Source organism: Pelodiscus sinensis, chromosome 8 (assembly GCF_052426305.1).
Source record: "Pelodiscus sinensis isolate ZL-2025 chromosome 8, ASM5242630v1, whole genome shotgun sequence".
NCBI lineage: Eukaryota > Metazoa > Chordata > Testudines > Trionychidae > Pelodiscus > Pelodiscus sinensis.
In genome coordinates, this window is record NC_143059.1 from 56,999,387 (window position 1) to 57,025,591 (window position 26,205).

The window sequence follows — 26,205 nt, forward strand, 5'->3', positions numbered from 1 at the left end:
GGGTTACCAGGATGCCAAAATAGCACGTCCATTATTTCAAAAAATATTTTGGAATAATGGGCAGCTTGTCTAAACATGGGGTAGCTATTTCAGGATACCTTTGGTAGACGTAGTTAATGTAGCACTGGTGATTTGCAACACTTGTTATGGTTTACTAATGCAACCAAATTGGTGAACTTTCTCCTTACCAAAAAAAGATAACATGTAGATGTACAAAAACCCACATTTATGTGCAGTTTTATTGGTGCATTACAACATTACATTTCCTTCACATTAAGAGAGCATGAAATTAAAATACATTGATCTACAAAATGCCTTCCTTATGCTGACGTGCACTGGTAGTTGTAACTCTTATGGACCAAGTTTTATTTCATTAACTCTTTCATATTTTAATTACACCTTAATCAAAGCTTTTACATGGCCTGTTTTATTACTTTCCATTTAATTACATCCATTAAAAGTGCTTTATTTGCTGCATTGCAAAGTCCTTTTCTTCTGTTTATCTTGCAATATAACTTATGCTAAACAATATTTCATATTCCAGCATTTTCACAATTGTGTTTCTTCTCAGTGCTGTGTCAGCCTTTTACATCCCAACTAACAAGGGAAACAGAGCTTACTTGTATCAAAGTCCATTAAAATAGCAGGAATTTATACAGCACATTTAGGAGGCTCTACTCATTTTTAAGAATACAGCAGATTCATATAAAAATGTGCAAAATGCACTATGCCTCAGTAATAAACTTTTGATATGAGTTTCAGAATTTTTGAAATATTTGCATACATGCCAGAAGCCAAGTTTTTCCAGTGAAAGACAAAGCCAATGGAAAAGTCCTACGGAATTTATAGAAATGATAACTTTGCCAGAGGGTTTTTTTTTAAAATCATCCTATATAAAATTAGTTCTCTGATATAGAATTCTATCAAATGGTGCAAAAAGTCTATATCAGGGAGATCAGTGCTTATTACATTTTCTCAGGTTTCTAGAGTAATGACTGGTCTACTCTAGCTGGGTTTTGTAGGTCAAGCTAAACTGGGAAAACCCTTCTAGTGAGGATGCAGTTAAACCAGCATAATTAGCTTATATTGGTTTAAGTGATGTCAGTTTGAGGAACTGGCATAAGTTATAATGGAATGGAATATAAAAACAGTTGTGCTGGTATAATTGTATCTTTGCTAGAATCTATAGCAGCTTAGTTATAGTGAGAAAATATGCCATCCCTAATTAACATGGTAAGTCTGGTATAAGTCGTAAGTCTAGCCCAGACCTAATTTTTATAGAATCCTTATTGGTCTCATCCCTATTACATTTTCTGTGACTTTTCCATATTAATGTATATTTTACAATTTTGTAGGTTTTCATCAAATGAGTTTGGCAGTATTCTTTGGGGTGCATTTTTTATTTATAAAAAGGGTCTTTAACTTTGTTTTTCTTCTATAAAAATTCAAGTGTCGCCAATCAGGGAATAGCTCGTCTCAAAAAATCTACAACGTTTACCTTTGACAAAAATAAATGACAAGCCTTTACACTGACACATACAGCTTTTTTGAATCACAAAACGCCTACAAGGCCAATACATATTCCAACAGGAACACATTAGTTGTAAGGTAGCTATGGTACCGGTCTCCTCCAGTCTAAAGCACCATAATGGATATTGTTGATCAAAGCTGTCACGATCACCTTCACTAGATTAGCTAGCCAAGAAATGTTCTCCTGTCAGGGTGTGATTTTAGAACATTTTACCTGCTCTTTCATAATCCATCTATTAAAAGAAATGCTGGAAGTTGACAACTCTGCCATTCCACGCACATTTCACTGGAGTGTGATATGTTTTTAGTGAATGGATATTGAATGGAAATAGGAACCTAAAAAAGCCCCCAAATTAACTAACATAGGTTGGTCAGACACATAGTTATCTCTTCTGCACCTCACCCAAATCTTATTGAAATGATTTCCATTGATTTAATAAGCTTTGTATCAGGCAACAAGATGACCCTTACAAATGCCTTGCTTATGACTACAACAAATTGAAAATGGGGAATGAAGTAATGGGGAATGAAGTAATATTTATCAGAATTCATTCAGGCATACAGTGCTGGAAACAGACAGAAGTATTCATACATATGAAGCCAATGCTCATGAGCCAAAGTCCTTACATTCTTTAAGAGCAGCACCAATGCTGCAGTGAGTCAGTAGACAATTCCACCAGGACAAGCACACAGATTCACAGAAAACATGGTATTTTTGCAACTGCACAGTTTTAGGATTTTTGCTTGTTTGTTTTTAAGATTGCAGTTTGTTGTATGTCATGGGAATTGCTGCAGTTTCATTCAATCTGGAAAATAATTACTGCTCGAGCCCTCAGAAAAAATGCTAATATTTTAATACCCAGTTTTTAATCCAATCTCCAAACATATGTTATTGCAACCTGACAATTTCCACAGTTTTGGCTCACTCTACTGTCAGCATCATCCTCCAAAACCCCTGATGTAAGTAGACTTGGCTCCTTTCAGACTCTTGCTCTTCATACATTTCAGCAACTGTTTAATTACCGAGCTCAGAATAACCCTGCCAAAACTTGACAAGGAGCACAAAGTATTTGAGAGATTGATTATGTTAGAAGACCACAACATAAACATAAGGAAGTTGCATCAAATGATATTAAGATATTAAGAAACAGACCAAGAGCTGATTCTAATAGTTGCTGAAAGGTTTTGGAAAGTGATGCCTACACTCAACACCTGCTGAAATCACTCAGAGTTTAGGACAATCTACTTTCTAGGTGGTACTCAGCATCAAACAACATCCACTGTTTTCAGATTGATTGTATCTTCAAATACCTCTCAAAACTATTCCTTTAACGAGCCTGGATTTGGCATGTTCTTTCTACTGACACTCTTCTCCCTGGATTTTTTTTGCTCTGGCGATGGACTTAAAACAGACACCTAGACAATACATTATGCATTGAAAACTGAACCTTAAAAGTAGGAGGATGTTACAGTGTGAAAAGGAATATCTTAAAAACATCACTGCTCGATTGTAATGTAGAAAACATCATGTTAAGAGGCCAGTTTGGAGGAATGTGAGAAGGGCTAAAAGTTCACGGTGCACATTCATTAGTCATACTGGTCCTTCAGTTATTCCCTCTAGAGGCAGGCCAGTTGCATTATCAGCTGTAGGTCTCTCTTCTTTCTTTGTTGAGGTCTGAACTAGGAGGCTGACATAAGGTTTATGGCAAGCCATGTTACCCAAAGGCGGGTAGTGCTGTCTGTAGCAAATATAAGCGAAAATTAGGCCAATGATTCCTCCGACAAAAGCATCTAGGTAGGAAAAGCAACAAAAAATAGTTAGTATTGAAATAGTAGCCAGTATTGATGGGAGTTCATGGGAAAATTAAAGCCTGCCTATAAAAAGATGCAAAAGATTTCCCTGGGTAGGAGCACTCAGCATCCTTTAATCTGCTCCTGGATTTATCCTCATACAGAGCACTCACAATGGAGGCCCACAAGAAACTGTGTGGGTTGCTGCCCAGCAGATGGCATCCTTATCCAGGGGCAGGTGGCTTGAGTCCCTGTGAGGAAATCTTTAAAAGTATTCATAGAAGCATAGAGCACTAGAACTAGAAGTGACCATGGGAGGTCATCAAGTCCAGTCCCCTGCACTCATGGCAGGACCAAGCACCCTCTAGACCAGGGCTACTCAATTTTGAAAGCCCTGGGGGACACATTGATACTCACAGCACATGCCAAAGGCTACAACTTAAGTGTGGTTTCATATACATGGAAATATATATGCAAATAGCTTCTTTCACACTGTCAGGCACAAATACAAAGATTAAGCGTTAAGCCGTGGCGCCGACCCCAAACATGGCCAGTGTAAGCCAGTCAGCACCTCTCAGACTCTGACCACAGGACGAAGTAGCCAGCACTTCCCACAATGCCCTGTCACTTCTGGCGCCTCCTCCCTGGGGTGCTAAAAATGCTAACACCCTGTACCCCTCTGTTCCAGCCAGCCCATCCACTAGCATCTTTCAATGCTCACCCCATCTGGGAGACACCTCTCCATTGTGGAGTGTGTTCCCAGCGGAGGCCATGTTCAAAGGATCCAACCCACAGGCCATGTGTTGAGCCCCGTGTAAACCCAAACTGTACTGCGAGCCACAAACAAATGGACTGTGGGCCGCATGTGGCCCGTGGGTCACGTGTTGTGTAAACCATCTCTGGTAGGTGTTTGTCTAACCTGATTTTAAAAATCTCCAGTGATGGAGATTCCACAACGTCCCTAGGTAATTTATTCCAGCACTTAACCACCTTCACAGTGAGGAAGATTTTTCTAATGTTCAACCTAAACCACCCATGCTGCAATTTAAGCCCATTGCTTTTTGTCCTATAATCTGATATTAAGGAGAACAATTTTTCTCCCTCCTCCATATATAACACCCGTTAGGTACTTGAAAGCTGTTATCATGTCCCCTCAATCTTTCTTCTCTTTTCCAGACTGAACAAACCCAGTTCTTTCAATCTTCTCTCATAAAGCCTGTTTTCTAGACATTTGATCATTTTTGTTGCTCTCCTCTGAACTTTCTCCAATTTCTCCACATTGTTCTTGAAATGGATGCCCAGAAATGGACACAATATTCCAGTTGAGGCCTAATCAGTACAACAGAGCAGAAGAATTACCTTCTGTGTCTTTCGTTAAACACTTCTACTAATACATCCCAGAATGGTGTTTCCTTTTTTGGCAACAGTGTCATACTGTTGATTCATATTTCGCTTGTGGTCCACTATGTCCCCAGATCCCTTTCTGAAGTATTCCTTCCTACATAATCGTTACCCATTTTGTATGTATGCAACTGATTGTTCCTTTCTAAATGGAGTACTTTGTATTTGTCCTTATTGAATTACATCCCATTTACCTCAGACTATATTCTCTTTGTGCACTGAAAATTATGAGGGCTGTGGCTGGTATGAGATGGGTAGGATTCTGCATTGCCTCTTTCCCTACAAGAGTTATGAGTCACTAAATGCACATATGGCTTTAATAGTGATAGAAATGGCTTTAAGAGTTTCTCTTTGACCACCACTTGCCATCTATAACTGTATACCTATTTGAGGTTTGCACAGAGCACCCCCTCTTAGCCTCTCCTCCTGTGTCCATCAGCCACTCAGCAACTTGCACTATTGGGCCCTAACAATAATTTGCACCATTAATATCTTTTAGCCATTATATTCTAAATTGGGGGAGGGAAATATTCTTAAAGTTGCTAAGCTATATGGATACTGTAGCCACAAAATAGTTTTTATTGTAGCCACAGCAGTGGCATTTTTATATTTTTAAAACAACACATTCATCTGAAAACTAATACAATTATCTGGAAAGACAAACCCTTCATTAAACAGTTTGGCTTTTTGGTCTTTTCTTTCTGCTTCTGCCAGACATCACTCCCCTCTCCACGCCTGCAGTGATGCTTGGCAACAAAACTACTTTGAAGTCCTGAACACACCTGCAGGTATTAGGAAGGCACTAGCATGCCTGGGTTTGAAAGGAGAGTGATCATTAAAGTTTCTTCTCCCTGTAGCTTTCCTCTCCTGGGTGCCATCACTACAATGAACAAGATAACAGACTTCTTTGCAACACAACGGGATTTGCTTCCTAGGTTTTTTTTGTGGAACCGTTATTCTCTGTCTGAGAGAACAACAGTCTCTCATGTGCAAAATGCTTTCGCTGTTTGTCAAGGTATTTACTACATGCCCCTTAATACTAAATTTTCTTTGGGAAATTATTTATTTTCAAGTGAAGGGAAAATTCCCTCTAAATACACATAGGCTCGGAAAGGCCCCATATTTTCAAATGTAAACCACAGTGAAAGACACTGATTATTAAATGACATCACATGTTTAATATTGTTCAGGAACTTTAGCCTGATCAAAAAGGGGCCTAACAGATTTCTTTTGCACTTTCTTAAAGGAAATGACAATGTAATAAAATAGTGAAATTATTGTCTAATTACAAAGAGGAGCAAATTGCTAAAATAAAAAGCTTTTGCAGTCTTAAATGTGATGAGTAATTTAGAATTTAAACCTTAATTCAGTCAGTCTGGTGTAGATTAGAGCTATGGCTTAAGGTAACGTATGTATGTCACTCAGTCAGGCCTGCCAATGGGAGTGGAGCAGGCAAAATGGCACAGCTGCCCTAGAGGCATGGCAGTTGAAAAGGGCCCATGGGCTTCTGGCTGCTGCTACCGCTACTGCAGTAGTTATGGCGACCAAGGCTTTAAATAGCTGGTGGAGCGCTACATGGCACACTCTGGGCAGTGCTGAAGGCCCAGCTGGGGAAGGTTAGCTCCAGCTCTGTCCCTTCTGCTCAAGGGCCCAGAGGTGCAGAGCCGGCCCTCCTTCCCATCTTAGACACCCCAAAAAGTCATCGAGTCCAGTCCCCTGTCCTCACGGCAGGACCAAGCACTATCTAGACCATCCCTGATCAGTGTCTATTTAACCTGCTCTTAAATATCTCCAGTGATGGAGATTCCACAACCTCCCTAGGTAACTTATTCCAGTGTTTAACCACCCTGACAGTTAGGAAGTTTTTCCTCATGTCCAACCTAAACCTCCCTTGCTGCAATTTAAGCCCATTGCTTCTTATCCTATCCTCAGAGGCCAAGGAGAACAATTTTTCTCCTTGTAACACCCTTTTAGATACTTGAAAACTGCTATCATGTCCCCTCTCAGTCGTCTCTTTTTTAAACTTGCACAAGGCCCTGCAAGTCTGTTGGCCTCCCAGCACTTGGGGTGTGATTTAGCCATTCCCCTGAGCAACATAAATTAGGCTGACTTAAGCCCCAGTGTAGACAGTGCTGTGTTCATGGGGGAGTTTCTTTTGTTGGCTTAGACTATCCCCATAAGAGAACTGACAGTGGTGCAGTGACTTAGCATAATTCCCCTTGAAAGTGACCTGAAAATCCCATCTTTGATCTTTATTTCCTGACTTCAATCTCATCCCAAGGATCAGGGTTACAAAAAATTAACAATACCCCGTCACTTGGCAGAAGTCACTATTCAGTGACTCCAATATGGGCAATAACATAGACTTTCAAAACTGGCTATATTTAACAAAAAATGTTTAGAATAAAATAATTTACACTGCAGCTACATGAAAGATTACTTGTGTCAGATGGTGTCATATCAATTCCATTAAAGTCAAAGAATGATTGAATGTGGATAGCTTTCTTCAGGCCTCATCAAATTCCCATTGAAATTAATGGAAAGACTCATACGTGAATGTAAGGAACATTAGACTGGGGCCTCGTAAGAACATAAGAATGGTCATCTTGGGTCAAATCAATGGTCCACTTATTGTCAGAGGCTTCAGAGTGAATGAACAGAAAAAGGCAATTTCAAGTGATCCATCCTAGTCACCCAGTCCCAGTTTCTGGCAGTTGGCAATGAATGGCCTCCCAGAACATAGGGTTGATGGACCTGCCCTCCATGAACTTTTTTGGAACCCAGCTACACTTTTAAGCCTTCACAGTATGCCCTGGCAAGCAGTTCCAGTTTCTGACTGTTGATTTCATGAAAAACTTCCTTTTGTTTGAATCCTTTGGCCTATTAATTGCTTAGGAGGATCCTTAGTTCTTCTGTTGAAGAGACATGTGAAGTGGCAAACAATCGTTCCATATTCACTTTCTCCATGGCATTCTTGATTACATAGACCCTCTATTATAGTGATCTCTATTCCCTCTGTCCTAACTGATAAGCATCACGTTGGAACTCCTATCAATATAATGACAACTCTCATTATCTTAATGAAGATGAAAGAGCAGCGCTTTTTTCATTTAGAGAGGCTACTAGGATACCCAGCGTATCCAGAGCTGTAAGCATACTGATAATCATTTATGTCCTTTTCACCGTGATCAACACAGTTAGCTTCAGAGTAATGAACTCCTTTTGACTGAAACTTCTCCTGACAGCTTTGGATTTTACAGATCAAGCATGAGTATTTGTTCTCTCTCTCAGGTTCTGCAAATACGAACACACCTGGGAAACCTGGTGTGCTGGTCCTTTCTAAAAGAGCTCATCCTTCCTGGAGGCTGAATTATGAGATAATAACTTAGGGAACATCTACACTGCATCCCTAGTTTGAACAAGGGATGCAAATGGAGACGACCGAAGTACAGGCAGTCCCCGGGTTACGTACAAGATAGGGACTATAGGTTTGTTCTTAAGTTGAATTTGTATGTAAGTCGGAACTGGCTCCAGATTCAGCCGCTGCTGCAACTGACCAGGGGCTGACTACAGGAAGCTGGAGGCAGAATTGCTCTGCCCCCAGCTTCCTGGAATCAGCCACTGATCAGTTTCAACAGCGGCTGAATCTCGAGCCTGGGACAGAACAGCTGGGCTGCCAGGTAGGTCCCTGCAGGACCAACCCGGCAGCTCTACCCCAGGGTCCACAACAAAAGCCTGGTCTGCTGGGGAGGGGGCGCACTAGCTGTGCCCCCCCTCCCCAGCAGACCAGGGACACAGGGAGCAAAGCCGCAGCGGCAGCGGGGTCCCGCCGCTCTGAGACTTTGCCAGAGCAAAGCCTCAGAGGCTGCAGCTTTGCTCCCGGTGTCCCTGGTCTGCTGGAGACGGTCCCCAGAAGACCAGGGGCACCGGGAGCCAAGCGGCAGCGGGGTGCCGTGCCTCTGAGGCTTTGTCAGAGCAAAGCCTCAGAGGCGCGGGACCCCTCCGCCTCCCCGGCTTTGCTCCAGGTGTCCCTGGTCTGCTGGAGACGGTCCCCAGAAGACCAGGGGCACCGGGAGCCAAGCGGCAGCGGGGTGCCGTGCCTCTGAGGCTTTGTCAGAGCAAAGCCTCAGAGGCGCGGGACCCCTCCGTCTCCCGGGCTTTGCTCCCGGTGCCTCTGGTCTGCTGGGGACTGTCTCCAGCAGACCAGGGACACCGGGAGCAAAGCCACAGCAGCGGCGGAGTCCCGCGCCTCCCCGGCTTTGCCAGAGCAAAGCCTCAGAGGCGCGGGACCCCTCCGCCTCCCCGGCTTTGCTCCAGGTGTCCCTGGTCTGCTGGAGACGGTCCCCAGCAGACCAGGGGCACCCGGAGCAGCTTTTCTCACCCCTTAGGTCGAGGTGGCGGGACCGCTGCGCTCTGGGCGGTCCCGCTGCCTGCGAGCTCCGGGGCGAGAAAGCCCCGTTCGTAAGTGCGGATCCAACGTAAGTCGGATCCGCGTAACTCGGGGACTGCCTGTAGTTAATGAAGCGGGGATTTAAATATTTTTTGAGGAGTAATGTTAGTTTGGACTAAGGGCTTTAGTCCAAACTAACGCATCCTGGCGCGCACTTCCTGGTTCAAATCAGCTGTGATTCGAACTAGCGCGCCGGCGAGATCATGCTAATGAAGCACGGGATATTTAAATCCCCACTTCATTAACTACTTCGGTCATCTCCATTTGCATCTCTAGTCCGAACTAGGGATGCAGTGTAGACGTACCCTTATTTAGGTTATTGATATGCCTTGACTGGTAACTGAGGATTAATTTCTACCAGTCTTACAAGTACAGATTGGATCTCCCTGGTACGGCACCTTTGGGACCTGAGCAGTCCTGAACCAGGGATTTTGCTGGACCAGGGGAGATCAATGTTCCCCTGCTGGCTGCTCCACTCCCTGGCCCCTCTATCTGGGCCTCCCACCTTGTGGCCCTGCTCACTGCCATCAGGGGTTTCCCAGAGTTTTCCAGTCGGGGCCACCTGACCATCACCAGTTCCATTGCTAGGGCCAGTCCTGCTCCTGTTGGGGGTTCCTCTTCCCCAGGATTCCCTGGCCCAGGACTCTCTGGCTGCTACTTGGTCTGGCTAATGCCAGGGGTTCCCTGGCCAGGACAGGGGCTCCCTGTTCCCCATCTGGCCCTGATGGCTCCCCAGCCCCCACATTGTCCTGTATGGCTCCTGCTCCCACCTCCAGGGTTCTTTGGTTTAGCAACATCCATTGCCCTGCTGGACCATGGATGTAGCATGATCAAAGTCCCAGATTTGGGAAGTTCAAGCTGTAGTAAGTAGCACCTTACTCATGAGCATTCTGATGGACTGTTACTACTCACATGAGCATATTGCTATATATAGCTAGGATACACAATCAAGTGTTTCTACTTTATATTCTATGCTACTCCCATCTGTTATATCTCCTTAATCAGTGCTAGGACTGTGCAAATGTTTAAATTGGTGAACACAAGTTGACATGTAGAATCCCACTGACATCAAAGGGATTGCTTGTGTGAGTAAATGTTCACCAGTATGATCAAGTGTTTCAATTTCACCATTCATCAACTCTTGGGAGGGTAGGGACTGCTTTTAATGTATGTTTCTACAGCATCTACTACAATGGGACCCTAATACTGGCCAAGGCCTGTGGAAACGACCATGATAAAAACTAACCACATGACTGCAGTGCTTTACATATCTGGGTTGCTGATCTTGCCCCATGTAATCAGCAAAATTAGAATTTTGGTTTTCTCCAAGAAGATGCCTGTGTTTTATTTGAGATCCTAAGAGAGACAGCATTGGGAAAATGCTACTTTTAATTCATTTTCCAATCACAGAAAAGGAACATTGTTCCAGATTCATTGTTCACTGCTATTTCTATATTTATCTAGTTAATAAATTCATTGGAATCTTTTCAGATTAGAGAAAACAGTGTGTAAAGCTAGGGACTTATAATAGTCAATGTATTTGGGATTCAATACAGAAAATGCTAAAATCCGTTATAGTTCACTAATGCCAACACAAAGATTAGGAACACTATATTTTCCCATCAGAACTGAAGGAGCCACAGAGAATGCTCATAATATTCATTCTGAGATCCAATTCTATGGCTTCTTAATGTAAAAATATACTATTTCCTCTTACACCTACAGTTCACTGAGCCCTGTCCAGTATATTGATGGTCCTTGCTCATTCCCCACTGGACACTTATGGCTGTATCACAAAGCCACCATAAGTAATTTAATACAATTAGCTGTCTCCACTGAGCACAAAAGACAGGGGCTGACCCACAATGCTAAATCTTGCAGAGTGACTTAGTCCTTCCCTAGAGAGTACAGTCTTTTCCACTAAGCATTAAAGTCACCTGCAGGGTAACATGGTTGCCTGAATAAGCCCTGGCTTGTTAGCAGCCAGCAGAGTTTTCAGCATCTTCTACTTAAGCTTCAAAGACAAACAGACACAGCTCATCTGTAATGGACGTAGTTGGTAACCCCTGGGTATAATCTATTTCTACAACATATAAAACGCATCATAATGATCTGCCTCACAGCATACATTTTAGCCCATAAATAATTCTTGGCAGGATAAAACACATTGCAGACATGCACAGAAAAAGCTAGAGAAGAGCTGTGGATTTTTTTCTCACAAACACACGTAGTTTTAATACTACATTCCACAACATATCTATCTCAGACACACATGAATTTGCATAAATAATTAGCCTGTATTTTGAAGTGGTTATCTGATTTTTTAAATAATTGTGATATTTTAATTGATTTGAAATGTTCTACCATTCTTAATGTCTTATAGATAAACTGCTATAAAAAGACTTTCTCTGCATTTGAAATTGTTGCTATTTTAATGTACAATCTTGCTTATTTGTATACCTGGACACTGTTTAACCCACATTTTCTTGTTTCAGAAAATGTGATTTTATCTAACAACATTTTCTATAGGAAAATGTTGATTTTGACTGGATTTTTAAATTTTTCTAATAATAAAAAAGGAAAAGGAAAAAATTGAACAGGCTATACCCACTTTCCTATGTTTTGCTTTAAAATTAGTAAAAAAATACTTTTGTTTAAAAAGAACCAAACAATTGTTTTTAAAGTTTATATTTATTAATTTATTGAACAAACACCATTTCGTTTTTTAATTGTTTTGGGTGTTGTAGTTTCAATAGTAAGTAACAGCTTTGCAGGTTTAACAGAAAAGTATTTTAAAGAAAAAGCAAAACTGGCAAAATTAAACTATTTTAAATTGTTGACGGTTAAGTTGCTAAAGCAGATTTTTTTCTGAAATGACTTCTTGGGTAATTTCTCTTTGTTAACAAAATACCAGCTTAATACAGTGCTGCTACTGTACTGACTGAATTGAATATCAAGCTACTAAAATAAGGGCTCTTGCAACACCAAAGTTTTTGGTGATGTTTCTGATTGTTTTGTTTTCCAAATGTTTTGTTGTGGTTTTGTGTTTTCCCTCTTTGGATGTTGCAAAAGAACAGCAATTTGTTGATTCTTTTTTAAAGGAGGCAACAAACTTAAGTAAGAACGCCAGCAGAACTAAAGATTTTTTCCCCAAGTGTGCAATCAAACACTAGTGCATAAAATATTCGTGACTTGGGTAAATGTAAAGATTTAACTGTGTAAGTGGCAAAAGAGGGGGGTATTTTTTCCATCTTTACCCATCCTGGGCATACAATGAAGTTTGTTCTTAAACATCTTACAAATACATATCAGCAAGAGTTTTAGCTACAAATTAACCAAGTTGTAAGTTCTTGGTATTGTTAACATCTGGAAAATTTAACTGCAATGTTGGTAATATTTAATAAAGTAATATTTGTAAATCCCAGTTTGAGAATAAGAAAATTAAAAATCTTACACAATAATTAAGTTTCTTTTCCATTTCCTTTCCCCCCTATATGCATGAGATAAAATGAGATTTTTCTTTGTAACTGTGATTTTTTTTGAACAAATGTCAGGTCCTAGGTGTAACTGCTTCATTAAAAAAAGGAATTATTTTATGATAATTGGGCCTATAAATTAATTCTAATTGTGAGCTCAACTGTAAAAAAAATATGTGAAAGGTCATAAAATGTCACATTAACCTTATAATAGCAAATGTTAATGCCAACAGGTACAAAAAAACTGACCAATGCTTCCCCCCCCCCCCCCCCCCGCCCCGAATTAGTCAAAACAAAAATGTCTCATGCTATAGTTCAAGATCTATGTCAAAACTGTGCTTGGTAAAGACAAAAGATATGTAACTGGATTATGAGGAACCGCAGTTGATGTGCCGGATATCAGATCTAATTGGTGAACAACATAACAAGCGGATGGGCTATTTCATCCATCATTCCCTTTACTTGGGACCTTAAGGAAATACTCTGGGGGGGAAATAGAACAGAAGGAAGTTACTGGCGTGAGATCCATCGCCATGGCTAACATCATCGTTTCCTAGAACCCTGCTCTTCTTTGCCCTGATCCTAGGGAAGTGCTGACCAGATCATGCTGGAGAAAGGGATTCAAATGTCATTGGTCTCCCTACCTACTTGAGCTAAATCCTAAAAATGTCTAAGGCCTTGGCTATACTTACCCATAGACTGACACTCTGGAGATCGATTTTCCAGGGACTGATTTAGCAGTTCTAGTAAGGACCCACTAAATCAACCACTGATGGTGCCCCTGTCAACCCTAGTACTTCACAGAGTTGTGAAGAGTAAGGGAAGTCAATGAGTTTCTCCTCTCGTCCTCCCACAATGGGGATGCTACAGAAATTCAACTTATTCTCGTAGCTGGAGTTGAGTATCTTAAGTCAGCTTTCACCCCCCAGTTTAGATCTGCCCTTAGATTAAGCAAAATAGGATTTTAACAATAGCAGCAGTAACAATAGCTCTAGCTCATCTCATCTAGGTTCTCTTTTACCGAAAAGGACAGTTATTTCTGCCTTTAGTACCATGTAATAGATTGCCAAAGAAGGTTTTTTTCCCCCTTCTGATAACTTTAGCTAAAGGGAAAATTCATGAAAACCTCACTTAATACTTTGCATTTCAAATGATTTAACTGTTTTTCCTTCTTTTTTTATCTTTAATGAAAGGTTAAAGAATTTTGAATGGTGTGTTTGCTATGGTACTAATCAGGCTCAGGTCTCGGTAGAAGCAAAAACTGTTTAATGTTGGACAGTGAGGGTATGTCTACACTGCCACCCTAGTTCGAACTAGGGTGGCTAATGTAGGCATTCGAATTTGCAAATGAAGCCTGGGATTTAAATATCCCGGGCTATATTTGCATGTTCCCAGGCGCCGCCATTTTTAAATGTCCCGTAGTTCGAACTCCCCACCCACGGCTACACGCGGCACAGACTAGGTAGTTCGAATTAAAGCTCCTAATTCGAATTACCATTACTCCTCCTGCGGCTCCCGTGTAGCCACGGGCAGGGAGTTCAAACTACGGGGCATTTAAAAATGGCGGCACCCGGGAACATGCAAATAAAGCCCGAGATATTTAAATCCCGGGCTTCATTTGCAAGTTCGAATGCCTACATTAGCCACCCTAGTTCGAACTAGGGTGGCAGTGTAGACATACCCTCACTGGCTTATGTTAACATCCTTTTATTCTATATACATTAATATTACAGTAGTAACATCTTCCCTAACTGCAGATCAGAAAAGCACTGCATGTTCCTCCCAAAAAAACCATGTTACAATAAAGTAAATTCTGAATATTTTACTTTGCAGTTGCAACTTAGTGAACATACATTGGTACAGCATACATTGTACATAACAAATCCAGTTCAGCGAACTCTGGGAATGAGTGCATCCTGAAATAAAACACTGGATTCAAAATATTAGCTGCCAGAAGCTATGGAAAATTATCATTTTGCATTGAACATGATGTGACTATGATAGATTTTTCTTACAAAATTGGGAAACAGGTGTTCTCATTCCTCCAAAGCCATAATGACTATAACCTTTTACCCAAACTTCTTTTTTACTAAAAAGTTTTAATAGGCTAGAAAATATACAGCTTTTCAGCAAAGCCTTCAGCTTGGGCAAAAGTTGTCACCATTCCTATTCTATTTTATGTCTTATTATGCCCAAATCCATCTAGTATCATTATGAAAAAGTCCTGTATTTTTCTGTCCTACTGTATTGGGCCAACACTTGTTCACAGGCATTCATCCGCATGTAAAAGCTCACAGCTATACTGGGCCTCTGTCATATTCACACACACTGTAGGGACCAAATGACACCTAGAAGTAGCATCAAGTCAACAAGCTATGACTGCCCCATCCCAGATGCTCTCAGAATGTTAACCACTGGATTACAGGGATAATAACAAGGAAAGGCATCACCATGACTCACCTTGCCAATGATGCTTATAGTCACACATGCGTGACAGGGCAATCATCATGGCACAATAGAGAGGCAGAATTGCTGCACAAAGCCGCCAGCTTTTCCCTCGGCCATTTTCAGTGAAGCAGTGCAACTTTCCAGCTAAGTAGAAGGTCGTAAAGCCAAGGCCTGAAAATGCAACTGCCAAAGAAAAACACAAATTACAGAATATGTAATTAAAAACTAGAGTAAGAATATGATCCTGGGAGGTTTAACAGAGAAGTGAAGGACCTGTGATTTATAGGAGCCAGAATATATGATATAGAGATTCCTTCTGCCTTAAGTGCTATGACTTTATGACAGATATCTCTCTCCTGCCGGAAGGTTCTGATCTTAGTACATGCTTGGCACCACTTTTAGGTTAGAGGCCGTTTGAACCAGAAGGATGTAAAAAACACAGGCCATGCATCCTGAACCTACATACATTCTAATGACCACATACAGGAACCACAGGTGCACAGTTCCTGGTGGGAGGCACTCAACATTTTTTAGGCTCAGACACACATTCACCAGGTAAACAGGTTGTCTCTGAATTTGGCTTTGGCCCACAGGCTGTCTATTGACTGTCCCTGTAAACCCTACACATATAATCAGTGAGAGGCCTGCAGAGTGATAACCCCAGCCTTCATTTTAACTGTATTGATACACTATTATATTTAATTTAACCTTCTTAAGTAGCTGATTTTTTAAATGGTTATTGCTAAAATAGTGGCATTAAAAATATTAGGCTCAAACCTACAAGTACTAAGCTGTTGGTTCTCAGTCCCATGCAAGATTGGACCTATTATTAATACATGCTTTCCCTATCTGTGATATACAGCTATACAGTAATACACGGTAATGAGGTTGAGCAAATACTTCAGAGTAAATCTACCCGACTTTCAAAAATGTGCAGCTCACACATAACCCACCATATCCCAAAATACTGGATCAGCTTATTCTTTTACTCTTTTCAATAAAGTTGTCTTTAGCAGTAAACTCTTTTCCTCTGGAAGAGTCAGGCCTCCTATCCAGTGTTGCATATTTATCTTTTTGCTTTATGGTTTCCAGTCCAACAAACACGTAAGCACATGCTTAACTTCAGGAACATGGTTAAAAGTGCTGCCGGACTGGGGCCTATGCTGAAAAGTCCAGGATTGATGGTGTAAAAGGATTCACTCATATAAAGGTATTTTATAGGATTTAAAAGATAGGATTGGCTCAATTTACTTGCTTCTGTATCACATTCTTAGCTAGCACTTATGGCAGAATCCAAATGCCAAGTTTTCATATACTGAGTATTTCAATATAGGTTCCTGTTCACATTCCTGACAGCTGGTGATGGATCTAGGGCAGCGATTTAACACATTTTTTTAAAAACTTTTAATTAAAAATATGTATATTATACATTTTAAATGTTTGTTGATGTAGTTAACGTAGCTGGGTACCTCCCTGCAACATTTGTAATGTGTTTATCACTGTAAGAACTAGACATTACTAATGTAAGGTAATAGGTCACGTTCATATGGTAAAATCCACAGATCTTGCTCTTTTTGAATTCAATGGCAAATTTCCCAGTAATGTTGGATCAAACCCAGATTTCTTTTCTAAATTTATGCTTAGGCCTTTCAAATGTCCTTCTGCACATACTTTCCATTGCTAAACAAAACAACGTAATTACCTTTGTGTCTGCAGATGAATTTAATAGTCAATTTTAGTTGATACCACAGTGGCATCAATTTCATACATTTTAACCCTGTCAGCAATTAAATATAAAAATTGCTTTTTACCTTTAAACTCAGAAACGAATGGTCTCTTCTGAACAGAACTTGCAGCTAGAGGAGAAATACATACTAACCATCAAACTGTGGCACTGATTACTTAATTTTCTGATAGCTCCCTGCTCACTATGGTGATTTCACTACATTCTTCTTGGCTGAAGAAGGTGGGAGGTGACCTCTCAAACAAAGGTAAGTATCTAACAGGGATGTGAATGATTAACCGGTTCACCAGTAAGCATCACCCTTACAGGTTATGGTTAACCTGTGGCCCAGCCGGGCTGGTACATTATGAACAGATGCAGGAACAGCCCTATTTCTTATACATCATGCAACTAAAAAACTGGAAGAGTCTCCCTTAACTTCTTTAAACTTTTTTATTTCCAGGCAAGTAATTTTCATATTCATGGTTCAAGATTGGGTTCTATTAAGATCCTCCAGTGCCACAGATTTGCAGTGAAACAAATATTAATCATAGCACAGCAGTACCCACCAAAATTTTAAAAAATGCACCGCATTGCATTTCAATGAACTTAATTAGCCCCTAAAGAAAGGACCTAAAACAAAACCAAAGTGATTTTATAGCTAAGATCATTAAAAGTTTCCAAAAGGGAATGGTAAGTACAGAACTTCCTTGATATTTATTATCTGCCTTATATTCTCAGGGGGATTCTCAGGGAACTTTGTGATGGAGGGCTATCCAAATTTGCTTCAAAACAGTACAATGCAAAGCAAAAGGAAACAACTTATCAATGGGGATTTCAAAACCTTCTTAATAAGGGACCCCTTCAAAGTATGCCTTTTGAGAAGAGAAACTTTTGTAATTTTGAAACACTGACAGTGATTTTAATTGTGCTGAAATGCCTTATTGCCAACTGAAATGAAAAATGTAGCGCCGTTGGCATCAGAGACATCTGATGCAGATTTGAACAGCTTAGTAGTGGCAGACTTTCCCCCCGCCATGTATATTATAAACATTCAGTCTCTTGCCATGGCTATTACCTGTCAAGTAGTGATTTTTCAGTTTGCTGGCAGTTCTCATTCTTTTTAAAATTTAAAATAACCAACAGGTTTTCAAAACTTTCAGCAAATCACAAAAGTTGGAAAATGTCCTTTGGGGTTGAATGAAATGCTTCCTTCAAAAGGAAATACTTTGTTTCATTTGGGGTGTTTGTTTAATAAACACAAAGGAAACTTTCAGGCTAGTGTCACAAAGGGAATTAGGAACCATTCCTAAACCCATGGTGGTGTACCAACCCCTTTTCCTTAGTGGGCACTAAACTGGGACATGGGGGACCCAGGTTAAAATCCCCACATTTGATATGAAAGTGTGCTAGAGAGTGAGACCGATTCTGTAGCTGGGCAGTCAACTTGGGCTCAAGTGCATATTTAAGTATTTATACAAAGTGAAACTGCTTCAATGGGAAAGACTAAGACAGACCCACACTGGAACAGCCAGTAGCCTAGAGGAGATATCTAAACCTACTTCTCCTATATACCAGGCTAGTGCACTAGAATATTCAGTATAAACCGAGGAGCCACCCTCCTTTTCCCCAGTTTTGTGAACAGCGCCTGAATCTAGCCAGAAAAATTGAAATGTTTCATTTTGAAAATGTTGAAGTATAGAAGCAGTAGACGCCCTATATCTTGACTTTAAAAGGTTTTTGATACTATCTCTTGTGACCTTCTCATAAACAAACTAGGGAAATACAACCTGGATCAGCAGTTCCCAATCTTTTCCAGATGGGGACCCATTTTGACAATTCAGGAAGACTTGGTGACCCAGGGCAATTTAAAAAAAATGTATGAATGGCTTCTTAAGAGCCACCTGGGGATACCCTGACCTAGATGGAGTTACTATAAGGTGGGTGCATAACTGGTTGGAAAACCATGTCCAGAGATTAGTTATCAGTCAAACTGTCAGTCAAACTGGATGAGCATAATGAATGAGGTCCCGCAAGGAACAGTTCTGGGTCAAGTTCAGTACTGAGATATTGACACAGAGTATACTTTTACAAAGTTTGCAGACCATACCAAAAGGAGAGGGGCTGCATGTGCTTTGGAAAATCACATTAAATTTCAAAATGTTCTGGACAAACTAGAGAAATGGTATGAAGTCAATAAAATGAAATTCATTAACTACAAATGTAAATTGCTCCACTTGCAAAGGAACAATCTGTTGTACATGTACAAAATGGGAAATTACTGCCTAGGAAGGAATACTGCAGAAAGCAATCTGGGGGTCATAGTGGAGCACAAGCCAAAGATGAGTGAACAGAATAACCCTGTATCAAAACAAAACAAAAAAAAACCAAAAAAAACCCCCACGCAATTCTGAGGGGAATTAGCAGGAGTGTTATAAAGAAGAGATGAGACGTAATCCTTCCATTCTATTCTGTGCTTATCTGATTAGGCCTCAGCAGGAATATTGTGTCCAATTCTGGGTGCCATATTTCAGGAAATATGTGGACAAATTGGGGAACATCCAGAGAAGAGTAAAAAATAATGTTTAACGGTCTAGGAAACATGACCTATGAAGGAAGATTGAAAGAATGGGATTTGTTTAGCTTGGAAAAGAGAAGACTGAGAGGGGACATAACAGCTTTCAAGGAGCTAAAATAATGTTAAAAGGTGGAGGGAGAAAAATGATTCTCCTTAACCTCTGATGGTAGGACAAGAAGCAATGGGTAGTTAAGCACTAGATTAAATTGCTTAGGGAGGCTGTGGAATCTCCAACACTGGATATTTAATGAACAGGTTAGACAAACACCTGACAGGGATAACAACAAGGAGTCCTGTGGCACCTTAGCCCTGGTCTACACTTATTTCAAAATAACAAGCGGAGCATTCACACTACCAAGCCCGTTATTTTGAAATAACAGGCTGGTTATTTTGAAATAGTAACTCCTGCTTTCCACGAGGAATTACACTTATTTCAAAATAGTTATTTCAAAATAGCAGTAGTGTGGACGCGCCACTGCTGCTATTTTGAAATAACTACTCCCCAGAGTCATTCAAAGAAATTACTCCCCAGTGCTTGCTGGGGCTCTAAGATGAAAGTAGCACATCCACATTAACTGAGGCTGCCTTGAATTAATTTTGAGGCTTCCCTGTCATGTGGACAGGCTACTTCAATTTTGGTATTTTGGAAGTTATTATTTCAAATTTAGTTATCTCAAAATAATTTCTTAGTGTACACATGCTCTTAGAGACTAAGATTTATTAGGGCATAAGCTTTCATGGGTACTAGATAATACATAGGCCATGTCTACACCTGACCTAGAAGATTGACTTAAGGTACGCAATTCCAGCTATGTAAAATACATAGCTGGAGTCAGCTTCCGTAAGCCAAGCATGGCGCTATCCCCAGGGCCGGATAAAGGCGGGGCTAGCTGGGCAGCTGCCCAGGGCACCAACCTATGGGGGGCACCTGATTGAAGTGGTATGGGGCGCCGCGTGCCCAGAGGTGGGACCGCGCATGTGCCGCGCGCCCGCTGCCCAGGGCACAAGTATGGCTCAGTCTGGCACTGGCTATCCCTACTAGGAGAACCCATCAGGAGCAAATGCTCCCATTGGCTTCCCTTACTCCTTGCAACTTCGAGGAGTACAGACGCCAGCCGGAGATGCCCTCAGTGTTTGATCTATATTAGACCAGCTAAATCGAATGCCAGAACATCAATCTCTGAGGCAGTGAGTTGAAGACATGCCCTCAGTCCTGTTGTGAGGTCCCTTTCCGTTCTCTGATTATATGATTCTGATGTTTCTGAAATTATTTTTCAATTGTTTTCCAGTAAAAAATTTCACTTAAATTGACATGAATTTGTGAAATGTTTCAATTGTCTCAAAACTATAGTTTTCAGCAAAAAATCTGGATGAAAAATTGTGCCCACTTCTATTGAATAACATGAAGAAGCATGGCATCATCATGGTGGTGCCCTTTACCGAAAGGATCTGTGTATATTTTTATACTTTCCACAATTTCTGTACTTATTGTTAAGTCTTTAGGGAGATCATTAAAATCCTTCCTGCATGTAAAATCTTTTGCATTGTGAATTTCCACTCTGTGGCTTGGATTCTTTTACAGAATTCCCTTCATGATGATACTTCAATAAATGAAAAGCAGATAGGGCTGTAGCTAAATATACTCCATATAAACAATATATGGGTGTCACACAATGTTATAAATTACATGCTTTTCATTCTGAAGGCAACAAGGTAATTAAAACCATAGACTGAGAAGCTAAATCACAGTAAACTCTGACTCAAAAGAAGATAGGCAAAGCCAACCCTACCTGTATTAAGAAGCCTCGACATCTGCCTTGTATTCTGTCCTATTCAATCTAATCCACAATGCAATACCCAGAACTATAATGGATTTGCTCTATTGTTCCGAAGAATGCTGGCACAATCCACAGAAAAGAGCATCATTCAACCACGCAGTGGAATTTAGTGATAGATTTAGTTTGATAAGGCCTGGATTACATCCAATCAAAGACCCTGGTGAGGGGGGGAAAAATAAAAATGCTCCTTGCACTCCTGATCCCTTTCCCATGTGTGTTCCAAGCATGTAACATTTCCATTGAGGTCAGTGGAAGTTCTGCCTTATAAAAGAAGGCACAAGAAGGATCTATATTCGCAGTACAGGTGGAGAAACAAATTTTGCCTTAAGCTGTGAGTTTTTAACTATGAACCGAAGGGCAGAAATAAAGATTGACTCTCACATTCCATGTTGGTGGGAGGTGGGAGGTGGGAGGTGGGAGGGAGGCTTATGCCCCACATAAGATGAAAAAGAGAAATAATGATGCTTTGGCTTGTGACCGTGAAACCAATATTCTCTACAGTGTTGTGAAATTGACTTTCTGCAACCTGGAATCTGTACATCCAGAACTGAGAGGCTTGTCTCCAGGGCCTCGGTGTGTACTGTCAGCAGCAGAGGAGACCACGGACTCAGCAGCTAACACCTCTCAGATGGAGGAGCATCAAATAGAGAAGTAAGAGTATCCTCCAATATCGCTGGAATACTGTGCACTCTGTCAAGGCTACTTCTTTGCCTGCTGACTGTATTTTGAAAGCCGTGGTCAGACAACAACATTCAGCAGGGCAATTCTGTACAAAGGGAAACCAATGTGGGATCATATGTGCAATTTACATTCAAGAACCAGCCAACCAACTGCATGTATTTGAGTTGATTTTTCTTTTCTACTATAGGAAAAGTCAACAACTTGTTTGTATGGCACATAATAGGCAGAGAACATACACAAAAGGACAGGTCATGCACATATTAGAACTAAACATGGAAATAAAACTGTCCAGTATCCTACTAAAATAGCTCTTATGAATAATGTATAAGAAAGATTTTAAACAACCAGTAGAACCATTGCTATTGACCTATATTTATCTTTTTGCTCCATTTTGAGCAGTTTTGATCCCCTGGACCTGTGTTATTAATATTCTGAACCACTTGTATAATGGAGACAAGGGATGACATAAAATCCCAGCAGCCCTTCTGGGAAACAGACAGCACAAACAAAAACGAAGACGTCTGTCTGATTCAGCTGAAACAGTGTAACTAATGCTCAGGAAGATGTTGTGAAGTGCCAGTATAAATATTGAACTGGCTCTGAATTATGGAAGGAATGGGAGGAAGAAGAGGAATGATCCAAATGGGCATCACAGGAATATGTAACAATTTTCTGCCCTTTGTTTGTTCTGTTATTGCTGGTATCTTAGCGCACACAGACCCCAGACAGCACCTCAAAGAGGGCAAACAGACCTTCCTAGATTGGTCACTAAGTTGAAAAACAATGTGGAACGTGGCATGTGTTGAATGAAGAAAACAGCCTGTTTAAAATGTGTGCGGTGCTATAATTATTTGTACGGTAGCATTGTGTAGCAGCCTACGCTAAGATTAGCTCCCTATTGTGCTACACCCTGTACAAACACGCCGTAAAGTCCCATCCCACAGAGTTTACATTCAAAACTGACTAAGGGTGGGAGAACTGAAAATACATACAGAAGGGAAATGACTTCCCCGAAGCTCACACACACCAAAACCAGAAATAGAAGCAGAACCAGACCTAAAGTCTCCTGGGCCCCAGACCAGTGCTTTGACCACAGAATTGTGCTGCCTCATAACAGTCATACAGCTTCTTTCTGCATTTCAATAGCAATCATAAAAGCTCTCTCTGAACAGGCTGGAATAGACACAAAATATGCCCGTAGTGAGGGGAGTATTGGAATTAGGAAGCAGGATTTAGTTCTTACTGTTAATGGTTGTTACATGCTGACATCCAGGGAACAATAGACCCAAAAGTGACGAGGAAAATAGATTTAGCAAGACTCTATTCCTCCCGTTACAGTATGCTTACATTTTCTAGCTCTGCTGACAGCATTAGAAAAAGGCATTGGGGACTACAGGGCTGCATTAGGTTCAATAAAGATTCTGTATTTGCAAACCTTTGTGCCATTTTGAATGGAAGCGGAAGCAGTCCTGGGATGTGTAGCACCTGCCAAGGATTCTTTTAAAAAATGAATCCATTTTAAAACTTGTCTTCTACAGGTTGAAACTCCATAATCCGGACTTCCCTGGTCCAGCATCGTCAGGGTTACACCATGACTCACAGGGATAAGAAGCACTGCTAAACTAGAAGGCTGAGATGGAGCCCCGCGGGGGCAGAGCTGCTGGGAGGATGTGGTCAGGAGAAGGGGGGATAGTGGAGTTCCCTGTAACTGGGATGGGGGAGGGTGGCAAAGGGGCTGCCAGGGGGAGTGTGGAGCCTCCTAGGCCACAGGGCAAGTCTCTGGGGGAGCGTAGAGCCACTGGGAGGAATGCGGCGCCCCCGCAAGTAGCAGCAGAGCCACTTGGCAGAACACAGAGCTCCTTGGACAGCAGCAGGACGGCTGGGGAAGCATGGAGCCGCCAGGTGGAATGTGAGCCCCGAACAGCAGTGGATGGAACATGGGTGGAACACGGAGCCCCAGGTGGCAGCAGAGTGCTGGGGGGAGCGCAGAGCCGCCAGGCTATAGTGGAGCCCCTGGGCAGCAGCTGAGCTGCTGGGGAGAAAGCAGAGCCCACCAGCACCAGTGGGAGCACAAAGTCCCAGGTGGCAGTGAAGCCATTGGCAGTGAAGAGAGAGGGCTTCAGATGGCAGTGGAGCCTGGGGTGCCAGCAAAGCCTTGGTGAAGTGGAGCCCTTCCTCCTCACACTCACTGCCTGCTGTGGACAGAGCAGAACACTTGGGTGGCAGTGGAGCTGCCTGGGGAAAAGTGAAGTCCTGGAGTGGTCAGGAGGAAAGCAGAGCCCCTCTCACTGGGAACTCCCCCCGGTCGGGCAAATTCCCTGGTTCAGGACCAGTCAGGTCCTGAAGGTACCAGACCAGGGAGGTACAACCTGCATATTTAAAATGATTTAATTCAAAACCATCACTAGCAATGAAAGTTCGTTATCGAATACTGCCCTTAAGATCAAGGGGGCTGACAGGATTGCTGGGCCCTTGGGCAATGCGCTTGGGGTAGCTCTGTGCTCCCAGAAGGGTCAGAGCTAGTGCAGTCAGCCCCCAGCACCACCCAGACTGCGCCACACCACCCCCTCCCCCTTCCCGCCAGCCCTTTGAGCTATCCAGAGCACGCAGTGCAAAGCTCTGCAGCACACCATCTGGCACCTACTTAAAGGGCCCAGGAGCCCCAAGCACTTTAGAATTGCCAGGCCCCAATGAAAATTGCCCCTTTAGTCCCCTCTCCTCCCTCCTTCCCCCCCACCATTAGCAGGCCTCCTGAAGGTAATATACTCAGTGCCCAGTTAGCCATTTAAGCTTCTCTGCATGATGAATTAAATTCCCTGCCATTCTTTGCTATACTTACTCGTTTTATTTTTGCTTTTACTGCCTTACAGTTGGTTATACAGACCTGCAAGTCAGAAGTGTTGTAGATATATGTTTATAGAAGATTATAATTGAGAGACCTGCCCCCATAAGGACAAAGCAATTGGGAGATGTGCCATGGAGACAGGTGTGGGGAAATGCCACATGGCTATGTACAGCACTCACTGCAGTTCTCCAGTTTGTTTTATTAAATGTTATTCCTCTCTCATTTGTTTTGTTATTTAATGAACCCCAAGATCCTTCCAGATGTCTAACTAATTTTGCTTTCAGTATGGTTGCAAATCTATTCATTTACTCACTACACAGCATGTTCCATCAAACATTCCATGCCCAAGGGATGTTACAAAGGAATCTGCTGTCTTCCCTCTGTTCATCATAGACAATCCCCATTCTTAGCCACAGAACAAGGCTCTTTTGAGTACCAGTACACACTGGACCAACCTGCCACTGGCTTAGCTTGGATCTGGGCACAGTGAATTTACACTGCCCCATTACTTACTCAGAACACTACCTAGGTCATTAGTGGAACAAGGCCTTTATAAAATTCCCATTAAAGCTTCCTCTTTGTCATTTGCTTTTACTTTAATATATTTCTGTCTGATTGACTATGTCCATACAGTTGCTGTGTGAAATGAACCCCAAATTATATGATGCTGTATATACATATTATCAACCCCTCTCTCCTAATTGCATCCCCATCCTGCTCTCAGAAGACTGATCTGAGATGAACACTTTGATTCTGTGCTTCTTATCAGGAAATGAGCAAGTCCTGTGAATATCAATTTAAAGGAACAGGTATTTACTCAGCACTAACACATTCACAAATGTTCTGAATCTGTAAGAGTCCTAGAATCATAGAACTGGAAGGGACCTCGAGAGGTCATCGAGTCCAGCCTCCCGCCCTTAAGGCAGGACCAAGCTCCGTCTACACCATCCCTGACAGATGTCTATCTAACCTGTTCTTAAATATTTCCAGAGAGGGAGATTCCACCACCTCCCTTGGCAATTTATTCCAATATTTGACCACCCTGACAGTTAGGAATTTTTTCCTAATGTCCAATCTAAACCTCCCCTGCTGCACTTTAAGCCCATTACTCCTTGTCCTGTCCTCAGAAACCAAGAGGAACAAATTTTCGCCTTCCTCCTTGTGACACCCTTTTAGATATTTGAAAACCGCTATCATGTCCCCCCTTAATCTTCTTTTTTCCAAACTAAACAAGCCCAGTTCATGAAGCCTGGCTTCATAGGTCATGTTCTCTAGGCCTTTAATCATTCTTGTCGCTCTTCTCTGTACCCTTTCCAATTTCTCCACATCTTTCTTGAAATGTGGCGCCCAGAACTGGACACAGTACTCCAGCTGAGGCCTAACTAGTGCAGAGTAGAGCGGCAGAATGACTTCACGAGTTTTGCTTACAACACACCTGTTGATA

General features: G+C 41.7%; 1 protein-coding gene across 3 annotated transcripts in view; it reads right to left on the reverse strand.

The window, feature by feature from the left end:
* Positions 1 to 221: 221 nt before the first annotated feature.
* The window catches only part of PLPP4 (phospholipid phosphatase 4), a 109,039-nt gene continuing 83,055 nt past the window's right edge, over positions 222 to 26,205 (reverse strand). For 2 of the 3 annotated variants that reach the window (XM_089780194.1, XM_089780195.1), the window contains 2 exons: positions 15,109 to 15,279; positions 222 to 3,321 (listed from right to left, as the gene is read on the reverse strand). In XM_089780194.1, coding sequence (XP_089636320.1) covers positions 3,122 to 3,321; positions 15,109 to 15,279 — 371 coding nt within the window. In that variant the 3' untranslated portion in view covers positions 222 to 3,121. The remainder of the gene's footprint in view (positions 3,322 to 15,108; positions 15,280 to 26,205) is intronic. The other variant, XM_089780196.1, reaches the window with a different exon arrangement.